We start from the raw sequence: 24,097 nt of genomic DNA, 5'->3' as shown, positions 1-24,097 counted from the left end.
CAGATAAGCGGCACATGCATGTCCGGGTGAAAACTTGAGGCCGACGACTACTAATGCCAGTAACGCATTCCTTAGCTGGAAAGGGGGTCGGGCTTTATGCTGAGTATGTGCAAAAGTGTGCTTTTTGGCATTTTTAAAAAAAACAAAGGGGTCGTCTTGTATGCCGGGTCGACTTATATGCAGCGATCTTCGTTATTCTGAAAGCTCAAGAGCTATACTGCAGTGGCACTGAAGTGCAAGTATGTAAAGACAGAAAGGTCTCTTAGGCCACCGTTATTTGATTTACAGCACCCAAATACAGATTCAGTACTTTACCAAAATGAGGTTGGCAGATATTAATGATATTACAATACATTGTCTTTTACGCAGGTGGTGATACTTTACTGCGATTTGAATGGTAACTTCACAGAGACTGTGGTTACATGGCAATTTTGAAGACTTATTTTCTCAGCTCTAGTAAACGAAACGCTTGGATTGCTTTGTAAGTATTTGAAAAGGTTTCAGTCAAGACACTATTGGGATTTAAATAAGCGTTGCAGTAGAAATTATGTAGAGATTTCCTTTTACGTGCTTACTTAGGAGGAGTATCAGAATATCTAAAAATGTTCTTTAGAAATTGTAAAGATTTTCAACAAGACAGAAGTGTGTTCTTCATTGATTTGGGAAAGATAAATTGGAGAATTGATTAGCAATCGACTGCTGCATGAAGATGAGTGTTACATTGCTTGACCATAGGCTAACTGCCACAAAAGGTTTTGGTGATCTGCTCTTAAACCCAATAACGCCAGTTAATGCTACACAATGCATGAGTGTGACTCAAAGTGGGAGAAACTTGACCTCAACTTAACATCTCTCACAGCAACACAGCTGCGGTCAAAGCTCAGTGTTGTGACTAGTTGAGAGGGACTTTGAATGTGTTAATAGAGGATTTTGCAATCTGATTAGTTCTAGTACCTTTTGTAAATGCCGTAAATGACTAGTTCAGTAGTATTTGTCACCACAGACAGCACAGCTTTTCCATATGTTTGATTCTGTTGTAACAATTCAGTTAACCTGTGTTTTTACTCTAGGTAACATCAGCCATTCAATTGTACCTCGATGTTGGCAAGCATGTTCACTTCACAGGTCACTTTCGAAATAAAGGGCGTTACGCTTCCAGGTATTCTACAAGAGATTAAATATGTTGAGAATACTGCACAACAACTTTCTGAAGTAGAAGAGACTGTGAAACATCTGAATGAAATCACAAATGTGGATGCAGGTCTCCATCAGAAAGGGAATAAATGCCATATTCAGCAATTCCTCATGCAGTATTAAATTTTTACAATATTTGTTCCAGTTTCCTGCCATACTTGCCTTTTTTTAACCAGTTTAGATTTGAATTAATATGAACAGTTTGTGTGGAGGGCAATTATGCAACAAAGTTACTTTGAGTTTAGCTATATGCTTGTGAATCACAGGGAAGTAGTACTGGTAAATTGTTCCTTGTGCAATAAATCTGGCACAAGGCAGTGATTTGTCATAATGTTCTTTCCTTTAAATAATATTAGTCAGAAAAATTGGTTTTCCCCTTTGCTCCAGTATGACCATTTCTCATCATTGTTTCTGCTTTTTTCTGAAATAGATGTATTAACCTTTTTTAATGGATAAATCATGATTGCCTATGTCTATTTTAATGGGCAGTACTTCTGTGATAGCATTGCTAAAAGATGTCTTTCTTTTGGTCCAGATGTTAATTTAAATGTGAATGAGTTTATTGCATTTGATTATTAACAGCCCAATATTGTGCATGTCTCTTCAATTTGAGTACTCTTAATGCAAGCAACATTTGCCATTTGGCCACTGGCTTGCTTATGTGTATATCTTACTCAAACTATGGACAGTAAGTTTTGTAAAATGCTTCTCTGTCTTGCAAACTACTCACAGGAAAGGCTATATTTCAAAGTGGTTTACAAATATTGAATCCAGCACTTTGGATGCGTGAGCTACTTATGGTTTTGACAATTGCAGCAGTTACAGCTCTGATCAGAACATTTGCATTGTTCTCTGAAAGACTGTCCAGTAAAGACCAAGCTGCCATTCCACTTGCAAGAAGTGTGTTCATGTTTTTGAAAGGCAGATTCATAAATCTGTTGAACGAACTCAGCAGACAGGTTTAAACCTTTCTTGAATTGGTAAAAGCTCCTGTTGTTTAGGCAGTCCAACTATTTTCTGTTATCGTCTGCTTCTATGGTTTGGTAGCTTAGTCTGTTCTGAAAGTGTCTTGTGACTGATGAATTGGTCTCCTGGAATAAAAATCCTATATGTAATCCAATGAAAGCGAATAGGTCTTTCCCTCACCCAAGACACAGCAGCCTCCAAATTAATGGTCCCATAGTTATTTTTCTGAATGTTTCCAAAATACGAAGTCGTTGATAGTCTAAAAAGGGCTGAGAAAGAGGCAAAGAATCCAGTTATTCTATTCTAATATTGATTTGTGGTGAAACTTAAAATCTGTAGCACTAAATTGTAGATTTGTTACAAAAATTGGGAATGGATAAATGGTTTAAAATTTTTCTTCAGTCACCATCTGCATGCAGCCAGGTTACGCCAAGTAAATGGTTTCGCACAGCTCAGTTTTCACATACTAGAAAAATGGAATACATTTTAATTTTTTAATAATAATCTTTCAATTAAATATTATTCCTAGGGTAGTGCACTATACATCAAAAAGTTTGTAAGATAATTAACAAAATATGTTTTAAGTTTATAGTCTCATGTATTTTCAATTGCACACTGAAACATTGATGTACCCACAGTCCAAGGGTTCTCTGAGAAGAATGTTTAGTTCCTTTGATATTTTGTGCTCTTGCAGTGCCCAGATGGCCCACTGATTCTTTATTGTTCTTGAGTAGCAGCCTCCTACAGTCCTGCAGATCAGTAGCATTTTTTTGTTTTTGCAGTGTCCAATAATTAACTTAAAATAAACTTCCAATGTTCAAGAGATTGTCTTTGGTATCTTGAGCTCAAGCACTTTTTTGTTTGTTGGAAGATACTGAAAAATAAATCATTGGCATTAAGCAGTGCAAAGGTGCTAAGAGATCTGGCTTCTCCCTTTTTAAAGGTGCCAAATTATCCATTATCTTTGGGGTTTAAATAGTTAAAGTGAAATATTTTCTAGGGGCATTTGAAGTGCGCAACCAAGATATATGTTGAACAGCTTAGTATAGAAGGTGGTGTTTGTAAGGTTATAGGAAGAGTTTGCCAGCCTAGGAAATTCTGGGTTTGGGTTTTGATGTTATTACCTTTTTAAGTTCAAGAAAGCACAGGAGACTTGTTGGTTTTTTATTCTGGAAGTTCAGAAGTTTATTTATACAACTTGAGGTAGTTTGAGAAATTGGTAACTTGCAGTCAATCTAAAGGGTACAGCCTGTCATATTGGAATTTGCAAAGTTCACTTAAAGTATATCTAGTTCAACATCAGACATGTAATTCTGCAAGCTATTGCTACTTGACTTCATATTGATCTAAAGGGGGAAAAATTTGTTTGCTAAGTGCCCCTTGTTAAATAGTGCCGGTGGCGCTACCAGATGCCTGGGAAGTGACATAAGTGCTATGTGAGTAGATTCCTCCCTCAGTCTGCTGGATTTCTTTCTGTAGACTTGGCTTCCCTGAGACAGTCTATTTTTTTTGTGTGTAATTGTTTCTTTAGCAACATTAGCTATATTAATATGGAAATAGATTAAAAAGAAGAAATGGAAATTGTTTTATGCTGAGTTCTTTGTATAAATGCTTATTAGGTACAGCTTTGGATTGCATCTGATTTTATAGTGTGATTAATTTAACTTAACCAAAGAAAGCATAAACCAATCAATTGTAACTTGGCTACTGAGTTATTTAGATAGTCAACATCTAAGCCAAGTGCAAAAACAAAAATACCTGGAAAAACTCAGCAGGTCTGACAGCATCTGCGGAGAGGGATACAGTTGACGTTTCGAATCCATATGACCCTTCATCAGAACTAAGAAATATAGAAATTAGGTGAAATATAAGCTAGTAGAGAGGGGAGGGGGGAGGACAGAGAGCTCGATAGGGGGTCAGTGATTGGTGGAGGCCAAGAAGAGACTGCCAAAGATGTCATAGACAAAAGGACATTAAGGGCAGCAAGCAGGACAAGCTAGTGGCAAATGGCCCTAGTGGGGGTCGGGTGGGGGGGAAGGGATCGAAATGGGTTAAAAGGTGGAGATGAAACAATAGATTGAAATAAATTTAAAAATAGGTGGGAAAAGAAAAATATATTCGTAAAAAATATATAAATTATTGGAAAAAGGGGGGATCGGAAAGGGAGTGGGGATGGAGGAGAGAGTTCTTGATCTGAAATTGTTGAATTCAATATTAAGTCCGGAAGACTGTAAAGTGCCTAGTCAGAAGATGAGGTGCTGTTCTTCCAGTTTGCGTTGAGCTTCACTGGAACATTGCAGCAGGCCAAGGACGGGCATGCGGGCATGAGAGCAGGGTGGTGTGTTGAAATGGCAAGCGACAGGGAGGTCTGGGTCATGCTTGCGGACAGACCGAAGGTGTTCCACAAAGCGGTCACCCAGTCTGCGTTTGGTCTCTCCAATGTAGAGGAGACCGCATTGAGAGCAGTGAATGCTGTAGACTAAGTTGGGGGAAATGTAAGTGAAATGCTGCTTCACTTGAAAGGAGTGTTTGGGCCCTTGGACGGTGAGGAGGGGGGAAGTAAAGGGGTAGGTGTTGCACCTTCTGCGGTTGCATGGGAAGGTACCGTGGGAGGGGGTTGAGGTGTAGGGGGTGATGGAGGTAAACGATCCCTGTGGAAAGCCTCCCGGGGGGTGAAGGGAAGATGTTTGGTGGTGGCATCATGCTGGAGTTGGAGGAAATGGAGGAGGATGATCCTTTGAACGTGGAGGCTGGTGGGGTGATAAATGAGGACAAGGGGGACCCTAGCATGGTTCTGGGAGGGAGAGGAAGGTGTGAGGGTGGATGTGCGGGAGATGGGCCGGATATGGTTGAGGGCCCTGTCAATCACTGTGGCTGGAAAACCTTGGTTAAGGAAGACACGTCAGGGGAACTGTTTTTGAAAGTGACATCATCAGAACAGATGCAACGGAGGCGAAGGAACTGAGAGAATGGGACGGAGTCCTTACAGGAAGCAGGGTGTGAGAAGCTGTAGTCGAGGTAGCTGTGGAGTCGGTAGGCTTGTAATGAATATTGCTGGACAGTCTATCACCAGAAATTGAGACTGAGAGATCAAGGAAGGGAAGTGTCAGTGATGGACCGTGTGAAAATGATGGAGTGGGTGGAAATTGGAAGCAAAATTAATAGATTTTTCGAGATCCAGACGAGAGCATGAAGCGGCACCGAAGCAGTCATCGGTGTACCGGAGAAAGTTGTGGGAGGAGGCCTGAGTAGGACTGGAACAAGGAATGTTCCACATACCCCATAAAGAGACAGGCATAACTGGGGCCAATGCGGGTACCCATAGCCACATCTTTTTATTTGGAGGAAGTGAGAAGAGTTTAAGGAGAATTTGTTCAGTGAGAGAACAAGTTCAACCAGACGGAGGAGAGTGGTGGTGGATGGGGATTGTTCAGGCCTCTGTTCGAGGAAGAAGCGGAGAGCCCTCAGACCATCCCAATGGGGGATGGTGGTGTAGAGGGATTGGACATCCATGGTGAAGAGGAGGCGGTTGGGGCCAGGGAACTAGAAATTGTTGATATAATGTAGGGCGTGAGAGGATTTGCAGATGTAGGTGGGAAGAGACTGGACAAGGAGGGAGAGAATGAAGTCAAGATAGCAAGAAATGAGTTCCGTGGGGCAGGAACAGGCTGACGCGATCGGTCTGCCGGGACAGTCCTGTTTGTGGATTTTGGGTAGGAGTTAGAAGCGGGCTGTCCGAGGTTGGGAGACTGAGGTTGGAAGCTGTGGAGGGAAGATCTCCAGAGGAGATGAGGTCAGTGACAGTCCTGGAAACAATGGCTTGATGTTCAGTGGTGGGGTCATGGCCCAGGGGGAGGTAGGAGGAAGTGTCTGCGAGTTGACACTCAGCCTCTGCGAGGTAAAGGTCAGTGCGCCAGACAACAGCACCATCCTTGTCAGCAGATTTGATGACAAAGTCAGGGTTGGACCTGAGGGAATGCAGTGCGGCGAGTTCAGAAAGAGACAGGTTAGAGTGGGTGAGAGGAGCAGAGAAATTGAGACGACTGATGTCACGCCGACAGTTCTCAATGAAAAGATCAAGAGCAGGTAAAAATCCAGAGGGAGGGGTCCAGGTGGAGGGAGAATATTGGAGGCGGGTAAAAGGATCCGTTGAACGGGGAGAGGACTCCTGCGCAAAGAAGTGAGCATGGAGACGAAGGCAGCGGAAGAAGAGTTCAGCATCGTGCCGAGCCCAAAATTCATTGAGGTGAAGGCGTAAGGGTATGAAACTAAGTCCTTTGCTGAGCACTGAACGTTCAGCATCAGAGGGGAAGGTCAGAGGATATGGTGAATACACGGCCGGGGCTGGGATTGGAAGATGGGATAGGGATAGAGGGACGGGCAGGGCTGGAGGGTCCTGGATGGGCATTGGTGTCGATGAGTTGTTGGAGCTCGCGTTCCTTTGCATCTGAAAGAAAGAGACAGTTTTTTGGTGAGGCATCGGATGAGATGAAGAATAAAATGAAACTGGGGGCAAGGACAGCTTAAAAAATAGGGTGCGTTGGTGCTACTGGAGGGAGCCTAGTGATCAAAGTTCTTATGACAAAATCTGTACTTTGTGTATTTGACCTGTTAATGTTTGTGCGTATGTCTGCTGTTCCTTCAAGTTAACGTTTTTCTCCTTTACACCTTAGGTGAAGTGTTTGCAGTATGTGGAAATTCAGCTGCACTCGGCAGTTGGAATCCTCAGAGAGCGGTGCTTCTGGAACCAGATCTAAATGATAGGTAAGTGTCAAAGAGGATGAATTGCTGCTGGATAAAATGCCCAGATTTATGGAAGTATCTAAGTGCAGTACAATAATTCCAATTTCTTAATTTGCCAGCTACCTATCCTATTTCTGTCGTCCTAATTCAAAATATTTGTTTCTCTTAGCATATGTTTTCTGTCATTTATTTTTCCTACAGTTGATCTTTTTCGGAAAATGAAATTGGAGGCATAGCCTGTCTATCAATTATTGCTATGGGTGTAATTAAGCTATCTAAGTTAGGGTCCATGATGTTGGAACGGTGGATATTTTGACACAATTGGCTAGTATATTTCATTAATTTTAGTTCTGTTCAAGCGAGGAAAATATACTGCGCAGAGTTGAAGGAAATCTGCAAATTGCCCTGTTGCAAGATACACCTTTAAGTAATATTGAAAAGGGACTGGTTTGGTCAGATATTTTTTCCTACTTTGATAAAATGAGTGGTAACGCTTCTCACGTTTTTGCCCTTTGCCATTGACAGTTAAAGGCAGGTTCTCCTCGATTCTTTTGAATTAGGCCTGGCTTCAGGAGTCCAGTAATTCTGCCTTTGCCCTTGATTATTGATGTATAACTTGTTCATGGCTTAGGTCTCAAGTGAATGAACGTATAAGGTTCTTAATTTCAGTTAGCCGCCCTCTTTTCCCCAGGGTTTGACAGTTTCAAGTTTTGATATGATTTTCAGTGCCTCTTCTGTGTGTGTTTTCGTACTTTTATGAAAGTTTTTAAAAAGGCAAAATATGGTAGAATCATAGGGAGGTCAGGAGCCTCGTGGAATTAATTGCTTTGGCGACTTTATATCTGGATCAATTATCTCCACTCACCAAGTTCTGTATTTCCTCTAAGTCAGCTAGCACTTTAGAGTTTCAATGATGTACTTAGTATTTGGGTTATAAACTTAATATTTTTATTCCAATACATTTTTCCCTGGTATCAATCTTTAATCTACCTACAATTTTGCACTCCCTTCTGATCCTAAATGGTAGCTAACTGTTCACTTGTACTTTAAAGGCTCTAACCAGTTTGGTTTGTGACAGCTATGGAATGCAAAATCAAATGATTATCTTTAAGATGATGTTTCTGCCATTTTTCTGCAGCCTAATGTGGAGGGCAACGGTCATTCTCCCAAGAACCGTTCTTTTCCAATATCGCTATTTTAAATGTTACGTCATGGAACACAAGGTAAGATACATTTTCTGGACAGTACTAAATGATATATGTCTAATATTTGATGGGTTTTATTGTTTTGGCGGATCCTGCTAGAGAATGTAGTGGATGATTTGCTCTCAAACACACAATTGTGTAAGCAGAATCTAGGAGGTGGGTATGGTCTGGCCAAAGTTTTGTTGTCTGGTATTTCCATTTCTCTCTCCCTCCCTCCTGGAGAAAGGACAGGATTGGGCTCTATACAACTGAATTGCCCTTTGACATTTGCTGTCATACATAAAATGAAGTTAATTCTACAGGGGTAAAGGGAGAGAAATGGCAAGGAAAAACATTGCTTTTCTGGCTTAACGATTTTTGTTACTAAAAATTCTTGTCCTTAATCCACCCATCTATGCAATGGGTGCTATGTATAATATCGACTGATAATATCTTGCTACTTCTGGTTAAACCTAAAATAAATGATGGATTAACTAGTAGAGGTAGTGTAGTATGCTGATCTATTCAGTTCTCTTGTTCTGCATTGGCAACTTCACTCCAGATTGTGTCAAAGATTCTCCTTCAGCAAATGTATAGACTTGACCCACATCCCTTCCCATAATTTTGCATTACGTTTTTACATGGTTGGCTCATTCGCAGCAGTAAATAATCTGTTGCATCATCTTTCTTTCTCTCAATTGGCAATCAATTAGCTTCTTTAAAGAGTTATTGCTATTAGTTTTTTTTTAATGATCAGCATGTTGCAAGCTTATTTTACATCTTTCTATGCTTTTTTAAGTGAAGCGTGGCAACATGTAGAGGAGTTAATAACCTGAGTGCTTCAGTTTTAACTTAGTGCATTCTGAGGAAGTCCAATTAACAATGGAATGTGTTTTTAAGAAAAAAAAATAAAATCAATTGCGACTCTAACCAAAATATACAAATCAACACAAACTGTTTGAAATAAAAGAAAGTTAAGCTATTTATCAGTGTTGCCACTAGGATTTCTGTAAGCAGAATGGTGGTTTTGTGGAATTTTTCTTTCGATGGAGGAGTTGTCAGGAAAGAGCATTTTGAGCAATATAACCTTAAGGCACTGGCCATTTCAGGCTTCTTGCTGTTGATGGTGGAAAAAGTTTGAGCTGAATAAAGGGTATTGTCAGCTTAAGTGGAAACTTTTTAGTATTGGCCGTTATGTCAGATCAACCTAGTGACAACACTGATTTAATTTTACCTATTTTTTTTTTTAACCAAACTGAAACATTTAGAAATATCCCAAATTTTTTCATTATTTGTGCTTATGCATGTGGCCATTTTGATTATTTTTTAAAATTGTATTGTTAGTATTAACCATCAGATGTCCACACAGGCCCAGGTAATCTCTTAAGTGAATGCTGTAGATTTTTCTGTTATTTTAATAATTTTACCAAATTTATTTATTTAAAACTTGTAATGGAGTGGTTGATGCTTCAGAAAGAATACCTTTGGAATATTAAAGCTTGCTTGTTTTTTTTTAATTTTCTTGTGCTCCTCAAGGTTAGTGAGGTCCTAACAAGGGAACACTATTACTTTTCAGTGCCTAACAATAGCATTAGGTGCTCCCAGGATTTATGCATTGCAAATTTTTTGCTCTGCCACACCCTCTGCTTTGCCCAATAATTTTTCTTTCTCCATTTCCCACAACTGCTATTGTTGTTGCTGTGAGGAATGTTACAAGTAAAGCCAGAAGTGGAGGAAACTTTTGTCAGGGACCATACACTTAAACTGCACTGAAGCTAACCTAACTCTTTCGTGTAGATTCTAAAGATCAGGCAGAGGGAGGGGACTTGTCTCATTAGTCCCTGCTGGCTTCAGACTGATATCTTGCTTCACATTGGTCCCACGGGTGAAAGTTGTAATCCATATACAGGTCGAGTATCCTTTTTCAGAAATCCTCTGGGATGATTGTGTTTCAGATTTCAGATAATTTTTGGTTTTTGGATACCGCATATAAGACTAGGCCTACTTAGATAACAGTAGCCTAGCCTAGCTAAATAATAAATATAGGGTACCTGTAATAAGTTCCCACCCATGGCGCCATCTGCGATCCTGCTTCTAGGAGAGTGTTCAATGTCAGCGAGATTTGTGTTGAGTGCAGACAAACACTAGACTTCCCACAATAAAGGTCGGGCCTGGTTGGTGAGATTCGTGTCGGCTCGAGTCAGGGACTTCCTGCGCTAAAGGTCAATGAGGTTCAACAAAAAGCGTGGTTTTTGGATGTGCTCAGTTTTTGGATTTGAGGATAAAGGATACTCGACCTGTACTACCTTGATCCTCTAAGTAGCTTGAAGGGTACTATGTTTGTTTGTTTTGTAGTCAAATTTTTAGCTATCAATGTTTTTATGGTTCACCAATCTTTTGATGTAATCAAAGAATAATTACTTGTAATATTGAAGAGTGAGCCTAAGCTGCATTTTGTAATTGTATGTATGGTGTATGTGTGATGATTTACAAAAATAATTTAAAACTTTATTTCCTAATCAGGTCTTGCTGGGCTATGCACCTCCTGCAGACCTGGCAGCCTGTTCCTATGCATGTGCCAGTACTACTATTTAGTCAGACAGCCAGTTGGAGGCTCATGACAAACTGGCAATAGGACTCCCTACCAACTTTTCTCTCCTCTGTAGGGAATTGATGGGACCTGTGACAGAAATGTGAGATTGGAACTCTTCAGTAAGAAGTTCAAATCTGCATCTCTCCTGTGGTACCATCTGTTGGTGCTCTGATATGCTGTGTTATTAAACTGTACTGTGGTCAATCCAGTTTCAATATTGGTTATTATCCTCAGTACCTGTAATTTCAGGAAATCATGTTACTACCTGAAAAGCACAGAATGAAAAATTTGTAAACGTTCTACCAGAAGTGGTTAAAAACATATCTCTTGTCCTCTGACCTTACATTTTCTTCTAGTCCTTTTGTATTATTATAAAGGGCTTTAATCTTTTTATCACTTGACTCAGAACCCTGTTGATCTTCGGCAAGTGCTAGTCAACAAGTGGGAGACTCATCCTCATCCACGATCATTTAATCCGTCGGGTATGTCACTACAGTGTATTGAGTTTCTGTTATCTGCCAGATTGGCAGTAGCAGAGGTACATGTGATAAAATTAAGCATCTGACAATTTAATTTTCAAATTGAAAGATATATTACTTAAAGCCGTCTTTATTATCACAATATACTTTGACTCTTTGTGAACCAAATGTCTGTCATGTTGGACAGAAAATGTGATCAGCATTTCTAAACAGTCATTTATTTTCCCCTCCCTACATTTGTGTTCCGGTAAGGTTACTCTCTTGATCTGTATCCCAGACATTCTGAACCAAGATTTCGTTTGGAATGATCCTTTAAACTAAATCACAATCTTAAGTAACATCAAGACCTGTTTTGTCAGTTCTGCAAGATATTGGCTCACATTTCAAAAGTTTGAGGAGAAGTTTATTCCACTGGAAGTTATTAAACCAACTAATTTTAATTTCCTTTCCTCTTTCTGCCTTCTGGTTTTCTCAGCACCATGCTTCATACAGGAGGTTCAACAGATAGCGTAGTCACAGACTCTGTGCTGCTGTCATGCTGGCAACTTGGATAAACAAACCTAGCCTGGCATGACACGTACTCTGTTATCTTTTCATTTTTTGAACCCTTTTTTTTTCTCTCTCTCTCTCTCTCTCTCTTACACAGACCCACACAACCCCCTTCCCCACTGCTTCCCTGGGAAAAAGCTGCCACATTCTGTTTGGTATGATTCTTTTTGCCCATTGGTAATTTGGAACTATCCATGTGAGAAATTGTGGGTGCAGATTTGCTTCCTACCACATTGAAGCATAAATCAATTGTATCCCTGGACCACTCGTCAGCTTGAACCATTGCTAATAAGAGAAGTTAAATTTCAGAGTGGTACAATTTAAATGTCAACATGGAAGACCGAATTAAGTTTTCTTAGAAAATGCTGCAAACTTTAACTTCAAAATCATGGTGTACTTCAAATTGACCTTGGCTACAATGTAAACCATATATTGGTTTGCCATTCATGCTAGTCAACAATGTATTACTGCATCGTTTGACTAGACAAATTTGTTTTTTACCAGATATTTAAAATGGTGCTGCTACATGTGGCTGTGCTGGGTTAAGTACTCCACTGTGCTGCATTTGCACTAATATTCACTGCATTTGTGGAAATAATGTTTAGTGTTAATGTTTCTATTTTTTTCCACATGCATTTTTTAGCTTATCTAACATTTTATGTTGACAGCATGTAATTTATTGGCCCTAAATTTGTTTAACTTAAGCGTACAAAGTAGAGGTATTTTATCATTAATTTATTTATTTAATTTATTATCCCAAGTAACTTTATTAAAAAGTTCATAGAAAGATCTGATTTCTATTGAGTATTCTGTACCTGTAATTCCATCGGAAGATTTAGATTTCTTCAAAATACAATTTTTTTAGGTGTCTTTTAAACTATTCTTCTACTTATCTTTCTTGGCCTCCTGTGATAAGCTTTTACCTTCATTACATCTCTGAAACCAGCTGGATAAGCTATTGGGAAGAATCTGGTCTTCCCACAGTTGAGGGGATGGGGGTTGCAAAATCGGTGTGCTGAGGCTGAGGAATGCAGCATACATGCCCCTGCCTAGCATTCCACAAAACAGCATGCTGCTGTTTCAGTGTGCTGCACCACAGCTACGCTTTCCTCTTCAAAACCTAAAGCACATTAGCTGTTCTCCACGTGCTGCCACTGAATGTGCCGCTTTGCACCTAATTTGCCGTTAAGTTTTTTATTAAGGTTTGCATTGTTAAACACAGAAGAAGAAAGCAATTAAGCACCTAAGAGCTATAAATCGAGAAGAATTAAATTGCATGTCACAGGTGAGTACAATATTTAGAAGCAGGATGTATAAGAAGTAATCGCCTGCACGGGCAACACCATATAACATCTGATCCTGAAGAAACACAAGAAGTACGAACAAGAATAGACCACAAAGCCCCCATCAAGCCTGCTCCGCCATTCAGTACGATCACGGCTGATCTTGGGCTTCAACTCCGTTTTTCTGCCTGCTCCCCATATCCCTTAATTTCCTGGGAGACCAAAAATCTGTCTATCCTAGCCTTAAAAGGTATTCAACGATTGAGCAAAAGATTTGATGAGCACGCATGCTGAACTAGATAGCCAGTTCCCCCAGGTTGTCACTGCTGTAGTTGAGGCAATACCATATTTGGTGCTGCAGGAAAATGGGACACCTTTGGGCCCTCCACTAGATTTCATTACATTGCCACAGTGAAGGTAATTATTACTTACCCTGGCCAAAGACCAATTGAGCTGTGGTTTGGAATGTCTGACTGACTTGATTTCTTCATTGAAGAAAAGTCAGCTTCCTTCCAGTGCCTCAGTACTCACCTTTCATTGATATTTTCAACTTCTGACAGAAGTGTTCCTAGAGCACGCCATCGTCAGTGTTGTAATTCTGCTAAAACCGGAATACAATCCTAGGATACTGGCCCTCTCACTATTGTCGATATGTTCTTAAGTCAGGAATTCCAGTATCATTTTGGCTTCTGATGCTAATGAAGATATAGAATTCGGCACCATCCTCTTCATTTTACCTCTAGCAGCTGCTTGATTGAACCTGACCCCTAAATGTAAGGTGAACCAGGGACCAGTATGTCCAATGGAGAATTTAAAATTGCATTAGTTTAGCAATTGCATAGCTTTGACATTCTGTCTCGTGTCTGAGAATAATAAATCCCATATTTTGCACCTAACATAAAGATAATTAACAGCTTTGGATATCAAATATCTGTAGCACTTGGCTGCAACTAGCCAACACGCTACTGTATGAAAACTTTTAGAAGAATGGCACTTGCCTTCTGGAGACTCAACAGCTGTGTTAGTACCTAACTGTTTGTAAAGGAGACATTGTTTGTGACAAAACTCTTCAAATGATTCAAATTCTGATAGAGACAAGGGGACCTTTGTATACAATTTACCTACTCCTTTAAGTTTGCGAGTTTTTTGCCTTTGCTATGCTGGAGTAAGCCATAGGACGCTTAAGCGAAACAGGTATTGTCATGCATGCATATCAAGGGCTCTGAAGGTCTCCTATCCAGACCCTAACATTGGGTATCTAAGAACACAGGAAATAAGGACCTGGAGCTTAGAAGCACTTAGACTGTAGTGTACAGTCATCTTGCCTCCCTCTAGTAACATGTAAGTACCAGAGTGTTAAGTTACATCACATCATAACTGCAGCACAAAAACAGGCTAATCAGCCTATTAGGTCCGTGTCAGTGTTCATGTTCCATACATATCATCTTCTACCTCATGTTTATTGAGTGTCCCCTTAAAGACATCAATCAAATAAAGACTGGCTGGAGCTGGGGTAATTGTTAGAGCTTAAGGAATTTGTTAAAATATATCAGCAAGATGACATTAGGAATGTAGTTCGTCATCGATGCAGTAGTCATTTTTAGGCAATGCACTCCCCATCTAAAAGTAAGGTTAAATGGAGGTTTTGTTCTAAAACACTCACTATTTGAGCAATGGCCAAGCTCATTTTTATAGGTACTAACCATTCTACACCCACAGTTAAGATAATTTAAAATGCAAAAGCCTGAACGAGTAGTATCAACTGGTGTCATAGAATGTCTAATTTAGAAGGGCAGGTTCAGTCTTACACCCTGGTTAATAACTCCAAGTAGTTCATAAAGCATTGGCTCAGAGGAGATGGGCACGACCATGAGAACACATTTTTATCCACCTAACTGCTTCCAGTGCAAAAGCAAACTAGAGAGACAGTGTAGCGCGCACATGCTGAAGAATTTTAATCAATTTTGAAAGACCTTTGGCTGGCTGATCTATTAAAGAAGGTGTGCAATGCCAAAAGTATGCTTTGATTGGTTGCCATCATTGTCATGATTGTTCCCATCATTCTTCTTGACTGTCACTGGCTATGGGAAAAAAATGACCCAAAAACATTCATTAACCAAGTTTTACAAATGTTTACATTTTAAGGGCTGGAAATGACCTTCAGTGTTCAGTATGCTACCTAGAATGGGTGTTGAATCAATTTTTGTGCATTATTTTTGAAGACAAATCTGTGGTTAAAAAACTTCAATATTAATGCATTTTTTAAAAAAATCAAGTAATGCCTGTGCATCACGGAAATGTGTCTTTTTAAATGAGCTTAGTCTGTCTTTACAGCTAGGAATACAAAATTGTTTTAATTTAATGAGTAATGTTTTGTCTGGTGCAACAATCATTGACTTTTCCCAATGCTTCCTTTTTCTGTTCTAGAAGGAGATTGCATTTTGAATGATGGATACTTTGGAATTCACAGTAAGTATGCTGCAATATTTTTATTATTGAATATTGTTAATCAGAATAAAACAACGTGACAAATATAGGAACAGTTCCGAAGAAGAGCCTTATTGGACTCGAAACACGAACTCGGTTTCCCTCTCCACAGATGCTGCCAGATCTGCTGAGTTTTTCCAGCACTTTATTATTTCAGATTTCCAGCTTCTGTGGTATTTTGCTTTTATTTATCTCATCGGATCTTTTGCAGCACTGCTTATAAGTTAGATGATGCTGTTTATAATGACAGGAGTATTATGCCATGTAGTACAATGTATTCTACTAAGGTGAATCTATGTCTATCTGTGGCGGAACTCAAGCCTGAGTCCCCAGAGAATTACTCTGGGTCTCTGAATTACTAGCCTAGTGACAATTCCACTGTGCCATTGCCTCCCCAGAGTGCATGTAAGAATGCACTTGCCCTTGTACTTTTATTTCCAAGCCTCCTTTCAAGAAGGATTCATGGCTGTCTGGAGATGGAAACTCATTGTGGGAAATTATGGCTATGAATGTGGCTCCGATAATTTTGGTAAAATAGCAGAATTATATACTCATTCTAAGCACTACCAGTGAGATTGACTATGCTTTATAAGATGCTACTGTGATTGTGATTTGTGGCATTTAGGATTGTGCATGTGTGTAATCTGTATTTATCAAAAACTATCAGCTTGTATTTTTCCTTGGGATAGTTATCTGTAAATAGGTCCATTTCTAATTCCATCGTTTTTATTTAGTCTTGGTTGATGAGTGAAATTTCGAACTGTGATGGTTACGAACCATGTTCATTTGCATATGTTTAATAATTTTCTCTAAAGCTTATCGTAAATTTGACCCATGATATGTATTACCATGTACCAGCCAAACTAGTGTGGTTTTATTCATTTATTCACATTTCATTGCATACATGAAAAAACTTTTACATTAGCTATATTACATTAAGAAATATGGGTATTATAAATTTTTTGCTCTGCTTAAGGTATTCTCTCACATTGATATTGTTCTTCCAAAAGTGGACCTGTAGCCCTCACAATGAGGAGTTTATGTTCATTGTCCAATATCAAGATGTGTGTTAATCTAACTCAGTGATGTCACAATGATGTTGTTTGTTATATGAACGGGGTATCATGGTCTTTACACATATCCCCCCTGATGGACTGTAACAGTTAGTGAGTCAAGGACAGATAAGGATTTTTAAGCTCTTATATTTTATCGTCAATAAGCGAGTCAACAAAGCAATAATTATAGAAAATGGCAAATTAACACAACTTAACTTCAGACTTTCATTAAGAAAAATAATGCAAAATTGGTTACACATTATTTTGACAGGCTGAAAAAGCCTTTGATTTTCTTGGATACATCTTTCTCTGAAATCTAACTAGCTATCATCGCTACCCTTTTTAAAGAAGACTTGCCTTCTCCCTGCCTTACTTGGCAGCCTTTTCAAATGTGTTTTTCGTTCTTCTGTTGTTCCCTGTGTTCAATGGCGATGACGTGGGGACTTGACCCTTCAACCCTTCCCCTGCTCAGGGTTTCTCTCACCCTCCCTGCCCCCACCCCAGCGTAGACCAGATGGAACCACCTCATGCTACGTGCATCTTACTTCAGTTCCTCCCAACCTTGAATATGAATGTTTTACTGCCGGTCCTGAAATGGTAACAATTATCCTATTGTCACAGAGCAAGTTTTAGTGCCTGCTCAGCGTCTGTAGGGTGGACTCTTTTGAAACCTCATATTTCAAGAAAAAAGTCACGTCAAATTAAGTCATATTCAAATCTCTCTTGTGGAAAAATTGTCATAAACCCCAAAGCGCAGCAAAGGGTATGATGGAAAAAGCACTCGAGTTCTAGAAAGAAAGTTGATAGCGAGAAAGAATGAAAACAAGATAAGATCAAGAGAAAAGTATTTTTTACAAATGCTTGATTAAAAACCTGTTGTGCAGTGGACTTCATCCTGATTATCAATGGTAGGTGATATTTTTCTGGAGGCAGTTAGTCTGAACAGGCTATAACATCCAACTCGTTTGTTCTGGCATCCACATGAACCTCCTCCCTGCACCCCCGCCTCTCTTCTTCTAACCCTATTAACATAACCTACTCCCTTCTCCTATGTGCTTATCTAGCTTCCCTGAAGTGCAACCATACAATTTGCCTCAACTACTATTTGTGGTAGTGAATTCCTCATTCTCGCTACTCTTTGGGCAAAGAAATTTCTTGTGAAATCCTTATTGCATCTATTAGTGACTGTCTTATATTTATGCCCTCTAGTTTTGGACTCACCAACACCACAATCGTCACCCCGAGATGAATTACATTATTCATTTCAAATATAAATTGAAATAGGTTGATCGACAGGGGCCCAATTCTGATGAGTCGTCATTAACCATTGCTTTCCATGAAAAAAGAACGAAGCATTCTAAATGGCACTTGTATGTAGTGACTTGTGTGCCTCGTGAGCACAACACAATAGATGTCAAGAAAGGTTCTGTGCCAAAGCCAAATCAATTCATCAAAGGGCACAGCCTTTATTAACAGCATCACCACCATCAAAAAGAAAAGCCTGGAAACAGAAATAAAGTATATTAATTTGAAGTATTGTAACTGTGGTACACAGTGACACTTTGTCACACAGAAGATGCATCTTTTCATTTTTATTGATGGTCAACCTTTGCTCCTTTATTAACTTCAGCTGCAGTTTAGCAGTACCACATTCTTTGTGATGTGACGACTCAAAAAAATAATAAATTCAGCAAAAGGCTGTATTGCAAATGAAACAGCAAGGGGTCAGATCAAGATGTGATCTGGTGACAGATGCCACGTCGCCACTGCAATGGTCAAATGGTGCAAGATATTGCCAGGTGGAGAGACTTCATTAAGGGGGAAGGTGTCATCATCCCTCAGCCAGGTTTCTGCTAAGGCCATTATGTCAGTGTATGCGTGCTTAGTAAATTGATCAATGGCCGGAGAACAAACCAGGAGGCATAAACTGCTGAACCCCTTCACTTTTAATTTGTAAAATTTAGAAATAGTGAAATAAATGATTGGGTCATACACATGGAATTAAGTTAAAATAGCATAAACTTTGAAAAATATATATTAAAATATGTGGAATCTCTTATAATGTAGAGATCTGACATTCAACAAATATAAAATTACCCTTTCAGGGCCACTGAGACTGTTTAGTAGTAGTTATGAACTTGGCATCCCATTAGAAGCTCAGTTACACCTAATTCAACAGGGTCTAATTTTTCAAGGGTTTTTACCACGAGGCTAAGAATATGAGTGGCTGTACTCCTAATTGATTTCATTCTGTGGGAATGTCAGTAGTGCACCTTTTGGAGAAGCATGGAATCACTGACACAAACTTCCAGATTTCCACATGTACTGGCTCCAAAAGTTGCTATTAGTTTCAGAGGACCAATGATGGTGAATGATATGTCTCTTTATTCACACCATACTCTAAGAGAGTCACACAGATAGTAGGACTGAGGCAGTGCTAATGAGGCGTCTAAAGGAACTACTGTCAGTGTTCACATAGGAACAAATAGTATAATGGGGAGTTGGCCAGAAATAATAAAGAGATGGCACATAAATATGCAATGATGGGTTCAAGTTATTTCACCACAGTATGAGGATCTGCAGCTATGCAATCATAATAGTCAATGAGCGGAAGCTAATACAGATGAGAGTTTTTGATTATACGGTGACAAACATTGAGCAAATGTAGGAGATAAGCAGCCCCATAACAGGTAGTTACAATAAACATTAGTTTCTTAATCATGTAGAGACAACAATACATTGGATTTAATAATCAGCAAAAGCTGATAGGGAAGGATTCTGCAGACTCATTGTTTCATCGTCATTACTATTGAAAATCAGGGCCATAACCTTGAATTATTTCATTTGCCACTTATGGAGGTGTTACTCATGAAATAAGTAAAAGATGCTTTTCCATTGTTGTGACTCCTTTCTCCGTTCTCTGGATTAATTTTGGCTTTGTCAATACTTCCCTTGTGAACATTAACCACTTTGTACCTCTTATCTAAATGATTAGTGTATTTATTACTCATTATATCTCCTTATGGGCCAGTTGTTGATGTAGTTGTTAAGATGTATGGGCTTCTTTTCCCTTCAGAGCTTTTTAAAAGAAAAGTTTCCTTTTTCTGGGGGGGGGGTGCATTGGAGTATTCTGTACCTGGCTCCCCTTCCCACTTCACTGCTGCTATTTACATATCCATAAGTTGAGCCTTTTCAAAATGTGGCACCAACAATCTGAGTCTGCAGGACCCTATCAGCTTTTGCTGATTATTAAATCCAATATATTGTTGTCGCTGCATGATTAAGAATCCAGTGTTTATTGTGACCACCTCCTTATGAGGCTGCTTATCTCCTATACTTACTCAATGTTTGTCACCGTATAATCAAAAACTCTCATCTGTATTAGCTTCTGCTCATTGACTATTATGATTGTATAGCTGCAGATCCTCATACTTTGGTGAAACAACTTGAACCCATCATTGCATGTTTATGTGCCATCTCATTATTTCTGGCCAACTCCCCATTATATTATTTGTTCCTATGTGAACACTGACAGTAGTTCCTTTAGATACCTCATTAGCACTGCCTCAGTTCTATTATCTGTGGGACTCTCTTGGAGTATGGTGTGAATAAAGAGACATATCAAATAGTGAATCATTCTATCTAGAAAAATGTACTGAGGTAGTAAATTCTTATAGGATACATTTTCTCATCCAAATTTTGAAGAACAGGAAGAACGTGTATTTATAAAGCATCTTCCATAACCATGGAACATACCAAAGAGCCTCATAGCCAATTAAGTACAAACCTAGTATTGTAAGAAAATGTGGTAACCAACGTGCAAACGGCAGGGACCCACAAACAGCCATGAAATAAATGATAGGGAAATGTATTTTTATGTTAGATGACAAATATTGGCTAGGACGCCAGTGAGAACACCTACTCTAGTGGCATAGGATCTTGTAAGTTCATCTGAGTGTGCAACTATGACCTCATCTTGCACCTGAAAGAGCACTTCCCATAGTAGAGCAAACCTTATGTATTCCACTGAAATGCCAAGATAGATTATGTGCTGAAGTCTCAGGAGTGAGGCTTGAACACACAACTGAAAGTGCTACTGTTGAACTAAGGCTGGCAGAATTCGATGTTCTCTCCCTTCTCATAGGTCATTGGCCCACTAGCTTTCTTTCTAGTCCCTTCTATGATATTAGCCCACTAGCTTTTTTAACAGGAACCAAAATCATTTTATTTCTTAAGATTGGGGCATGAAGATGATCAGATGAGTGATTCTGCTGAGAGTATACAATGAAAGAGACATGGGATTTTTAGTGTGAAGACTCAGTGCAATTTGGCCAAAGATCTACACTCTGCTGTTACGACTGTCGACTTTTTTTTTCAATATTTGAATACTTTGTTTCTTTTGATAACTTAGATTGATTTGTTAGTATTTTATAATTTTTAGTTAAGGCAATGCTCAACAGTCCTTCTCTGCTGCATTTTTGGAATCTAACTGATTATAGAGTTACCAGAACATTAACCTTCTAACTTCTATTATTTGAGTTTTTTATATATAAAAAAAACAAAATTCACTATGCTGCTTGCAAAAACCGTGCTCAGTCTGTGAAATGTGATAGTTGGCTCTGCAGAATTCCAAAAATGTATACTGACATGGTTGATTTTATAGGATATCTCCCAATGCACATAAACAGAGTAACTTGATTTTTGTTTATAGATGGCGTTGAGAAATTGGATTCTGGGTGGTTAACTTGCCAAAGTGAAATTCGTTTAAGGTTACACTATTCTGAGAAACCTCCAGTTTCCATATCCAAGAAGAAGTTCAAGAAGTCCAGATTTAGGTAAACCAATGTTTTTAAAATTTAATAATGATCAGTTAAGACTGTTCACGACATCAAATCTGGACTTGATAAGAGATGGACATTGTAACTGTTATGTGCTATGAGGTTGGGACCGCTAGACTGAACGAGGTTGACAATATTCATTGACCAAGCCAGGACTTATTATAGATTTGTGTGAATATTTTTAGGTACTTGAACCCTGGATTGGAACTGGAGTAGTATTTATGTATTTTATATAGAAACAACTGAGCTTAAATCATAACAGTAAAACTACAAACACTATTACATTGTGTGAAAACTTATCTTCCTTTATCGTGTCATTGCTTTGCTAACCACCTATGAAACCATGTTTGTTAGAGTATACGTTTAGAGCACAAAGGGCTCTGGATCTTACCATAGTACTCCACTTTGCATTCTTAGACTTTGAATCCTAAGATATCATAACAAATTTTCTGAAATAGTTGCTTCTGTCATAATTACTTTTAGCTAAATGCCCATGTGTCTCTTGTATAATGGAATTGACTGCGGACCTACTGCAAGGTATCCTTGAATTTTTTTCGGTGACTATTCAACTTCCTTAAATTTTTGGTCCCAAGTGTGGTATGAATTAGTCATTAGACAGTTACTTTTTTTTGTCTGAACAGAGGTGGTCATAGTAGAGAAATAGGACTGTTTTCCAAATTTTTCAATCAGAAAAATTTTAACAATCCAAAAGATAGTGAGGGTTAATGTGAGGATATTGCTTTGGTACTTAGTGTTATGGAGTATTGTTTTGAAGGAGGAAAAAGAGATGGAGATGTTCATGAAAGGATTCTAAAACTTAGGGCCTGACATCTGAAGATATGGCCACCAATAGTGGAATGATTTAAATTAGGCTGGTGCGGACATCTGAGGATTTTGCCAGAGGCAGAGAGAGGCAAGACAGTATAGGGTTATGAAAACCAAGGATATGATTTTAAAAAATTGTGGCATGCTGAACTGGGAACCAGTTCTGGTGAGCGAGCACAGGAGAGATGGGTGAACATGACTTGGTGGGATTTAGGATGTTTGCATCGGACTTTTTGGATTATTTCATTTAAGGGTGGTAGATTGTGGGAGGCTGGCCAGGAGTACATTGGAATGGTTAAGTTTAGAGGTAACAAAGGTATGGAAGAGGAACTTGGCAGCAGGTGAGCTGAGGCAGGGGCAGAGTTGGGGGATGTTTAGAAGCTCAGATAGGCAGTCATAGTGCGGGTACGTGGTTGGAAACTCATCTTGATCAAATATGAAATCAAGATTGTGGATAGTCTGGTTCGGTCTCAGCTAGTTGCTCGGGAAGGGGTTTGGAGTCAATGAATAGGGAATGGAGTTTGTGGTGGGGTCTGAAAATGATGGTTCCAGTCTTCCCACTTCACAATGTATAACTGGAGGAAATTTCTACACATCCAATACTGGATGTCAGACAAGCAGAGAGTTTTTTCTTTACTGATAGGCAGCCACTGCTGAGTAGAAAGTGAGCAGAATTCACTCAACTGGCTGTTTTTAACAAACTCTCTCAACTTATGAAGAACAATCATAAGGCACAGAATTGAAGTACTTGGATAAAAATGACCCTTGCCGTCTGATGTTGGAGAGCTTTCTGGGAGAGAGCAAATGTATTATGGAATAAATGAAATGAGACGTGTACAATTGACAAGTTTTTTGCTGAAGTGAAGATTCTGGCTTTTTGATACTCCACTTCCCTCCCACGTACCTGCAACAAAGTCAACTGCTGTAACAAATCAATAATAAATGTTATGCATGAAGTTGATTTCCTCTCCCTCCAACCCTACTCCTCTAAAAAGGAAAAATTGAGGCCCTAGTAGCAAGTAAAGAGAAGGGCTGTCACCTGAAAGAGATAAGGTATTTCATAGGGTGAAGGAAAATTTCTGTCCATAAAATGGCTCAGGAAGGAAGAATATTCAATTTCCATTCTTGGCCAATAGCTGGCTGGCACGTGGTCAACAATACTACAAACCCAATGCACTACACAAGAGAGATATGCATCAGACCAGTGAATTAAAACACAATGCAACAAAAAAACACACAATTTAAAAAAAAAAATCCCTTTTGCATAGTGGATTCTTCCCCATCTACATAAAACAATCTTGTGAGAAGACCCAAATATGCAATATATTGGTTGTATGAACAAGGTAATTATGGTTCTAGCTGAATGTTGTAGAGGTTTGTGATAACCTTAGGAATTACTTTAATTGTCTGTTGCGCACAATGAGATATGGAAGCTAATTTGATTTTTTTTAAGTAGTCCTTTTCTTAAACTGTAAGTACAAAATTACAGATTCTTCAACAGTAAGTGAATGTTGGGTAAATGCCCTGCAGTTTGTTTTTTAATTTGATTTCTTTAATGCCCATTCTGTTTAAAGGGTGAAATTGACATTGGAGGGTTTTGAGGAGGAGGATGAAGATGATGACAAACTAGTAACTACCTCAGTACAGAAAAGCCCCAATACTTTAGAAATTTCCTTAATCAGTGACAATGGATACAAATCACGTCATTCACAGCCAGAGTGTGGATATGCCTTAGAACCTGGCCAGTGGACAGAGTATAGCATTCAAACCATGGAGCCAGATAACCTGGAGCTAATTTTTGATTTCTTTGAGGTATGATCATTTTTATTTTGCTGCAGTTCTTTATGAAACAAACTTCTGGGGGAACTGTGTAAATTGCTGATGATCAACTTGTGTGTTTT

The 24,097-nt window shown here is 39.1% G+C and overlaps 1 protein-coding gene across 9 annotated transcripts in view; it reads left to right on the top strand.

Moving 5' to 3' along the window:
* gpcpd1 (glycerophosphocholine phosphodiesterase 1) overlaps window positions 1–24,097 on the top strand; it is a 74,406-nt gene that overhangs the window by 20,320 nt on the left and 29,989 nt on the right. For 6 of the 9 annotated variants that reach the window (XM_078556416.1, XM_078556417.1, XM_078556415.1 and 3 more), the window contains exons 3-10: window positions 370–481; window positions 1,071–1,159; window positions 6,834–6,924; window positions 8,042–8,126; window positions 11,087–11,162; window positions 15,419–15,460; window positions 21,245–21,368; window positions 23,771–24,008. In XM_078556416.1, the coding sequence (XP_078412542.1) occupies window positions 1,099–1,159; window positions 6,834–6,924; window positions 8,042–8,126; window positions 11,087–11,162; window positions 15,419–15,460; window positions 21,245–21,368; window positions 23,771–24,008 (717 nt within the window). In that variant the 5' untranslated portion in view covers window positions 370–481; window positions 1,071–1,098. The remainder of the gene's footprint in view (window positions 1–369; window positions 482–1,070; window positions 1,160–6,833; window positions 6,925–8,041; window positions 8,127–11,086; window positions 11,163–15,418; window positions 15,461–21,244; window positions 21,369–23,770; window positions 24,009–24,097) is intronic. The other 3 variants (XM_078556421.1, XM_078556422.1, XM_078556420.1) reach the window with 1 other exon arrangement.

The sequence above is a fragment of the Cetorhinus maximus genome, chromosome 14 (genome assembly GCF_964194155.1).
Source record: "Cetorhinus maximus chromosome 14, sCetMax3.hap1.1, whole genome shotgun sequence".
Classification (NCBI taxonomy): domain Eukaryota; kingdom Metazoa; phylum Chordata; class Chondrichthyes; order Lamniformes; family Cetorhinidae; genus Cetorhinus; species Cetorhinus maximus.
This window is presented reverse-complemented; position numbering and strand designations above follow the sequence as displayed.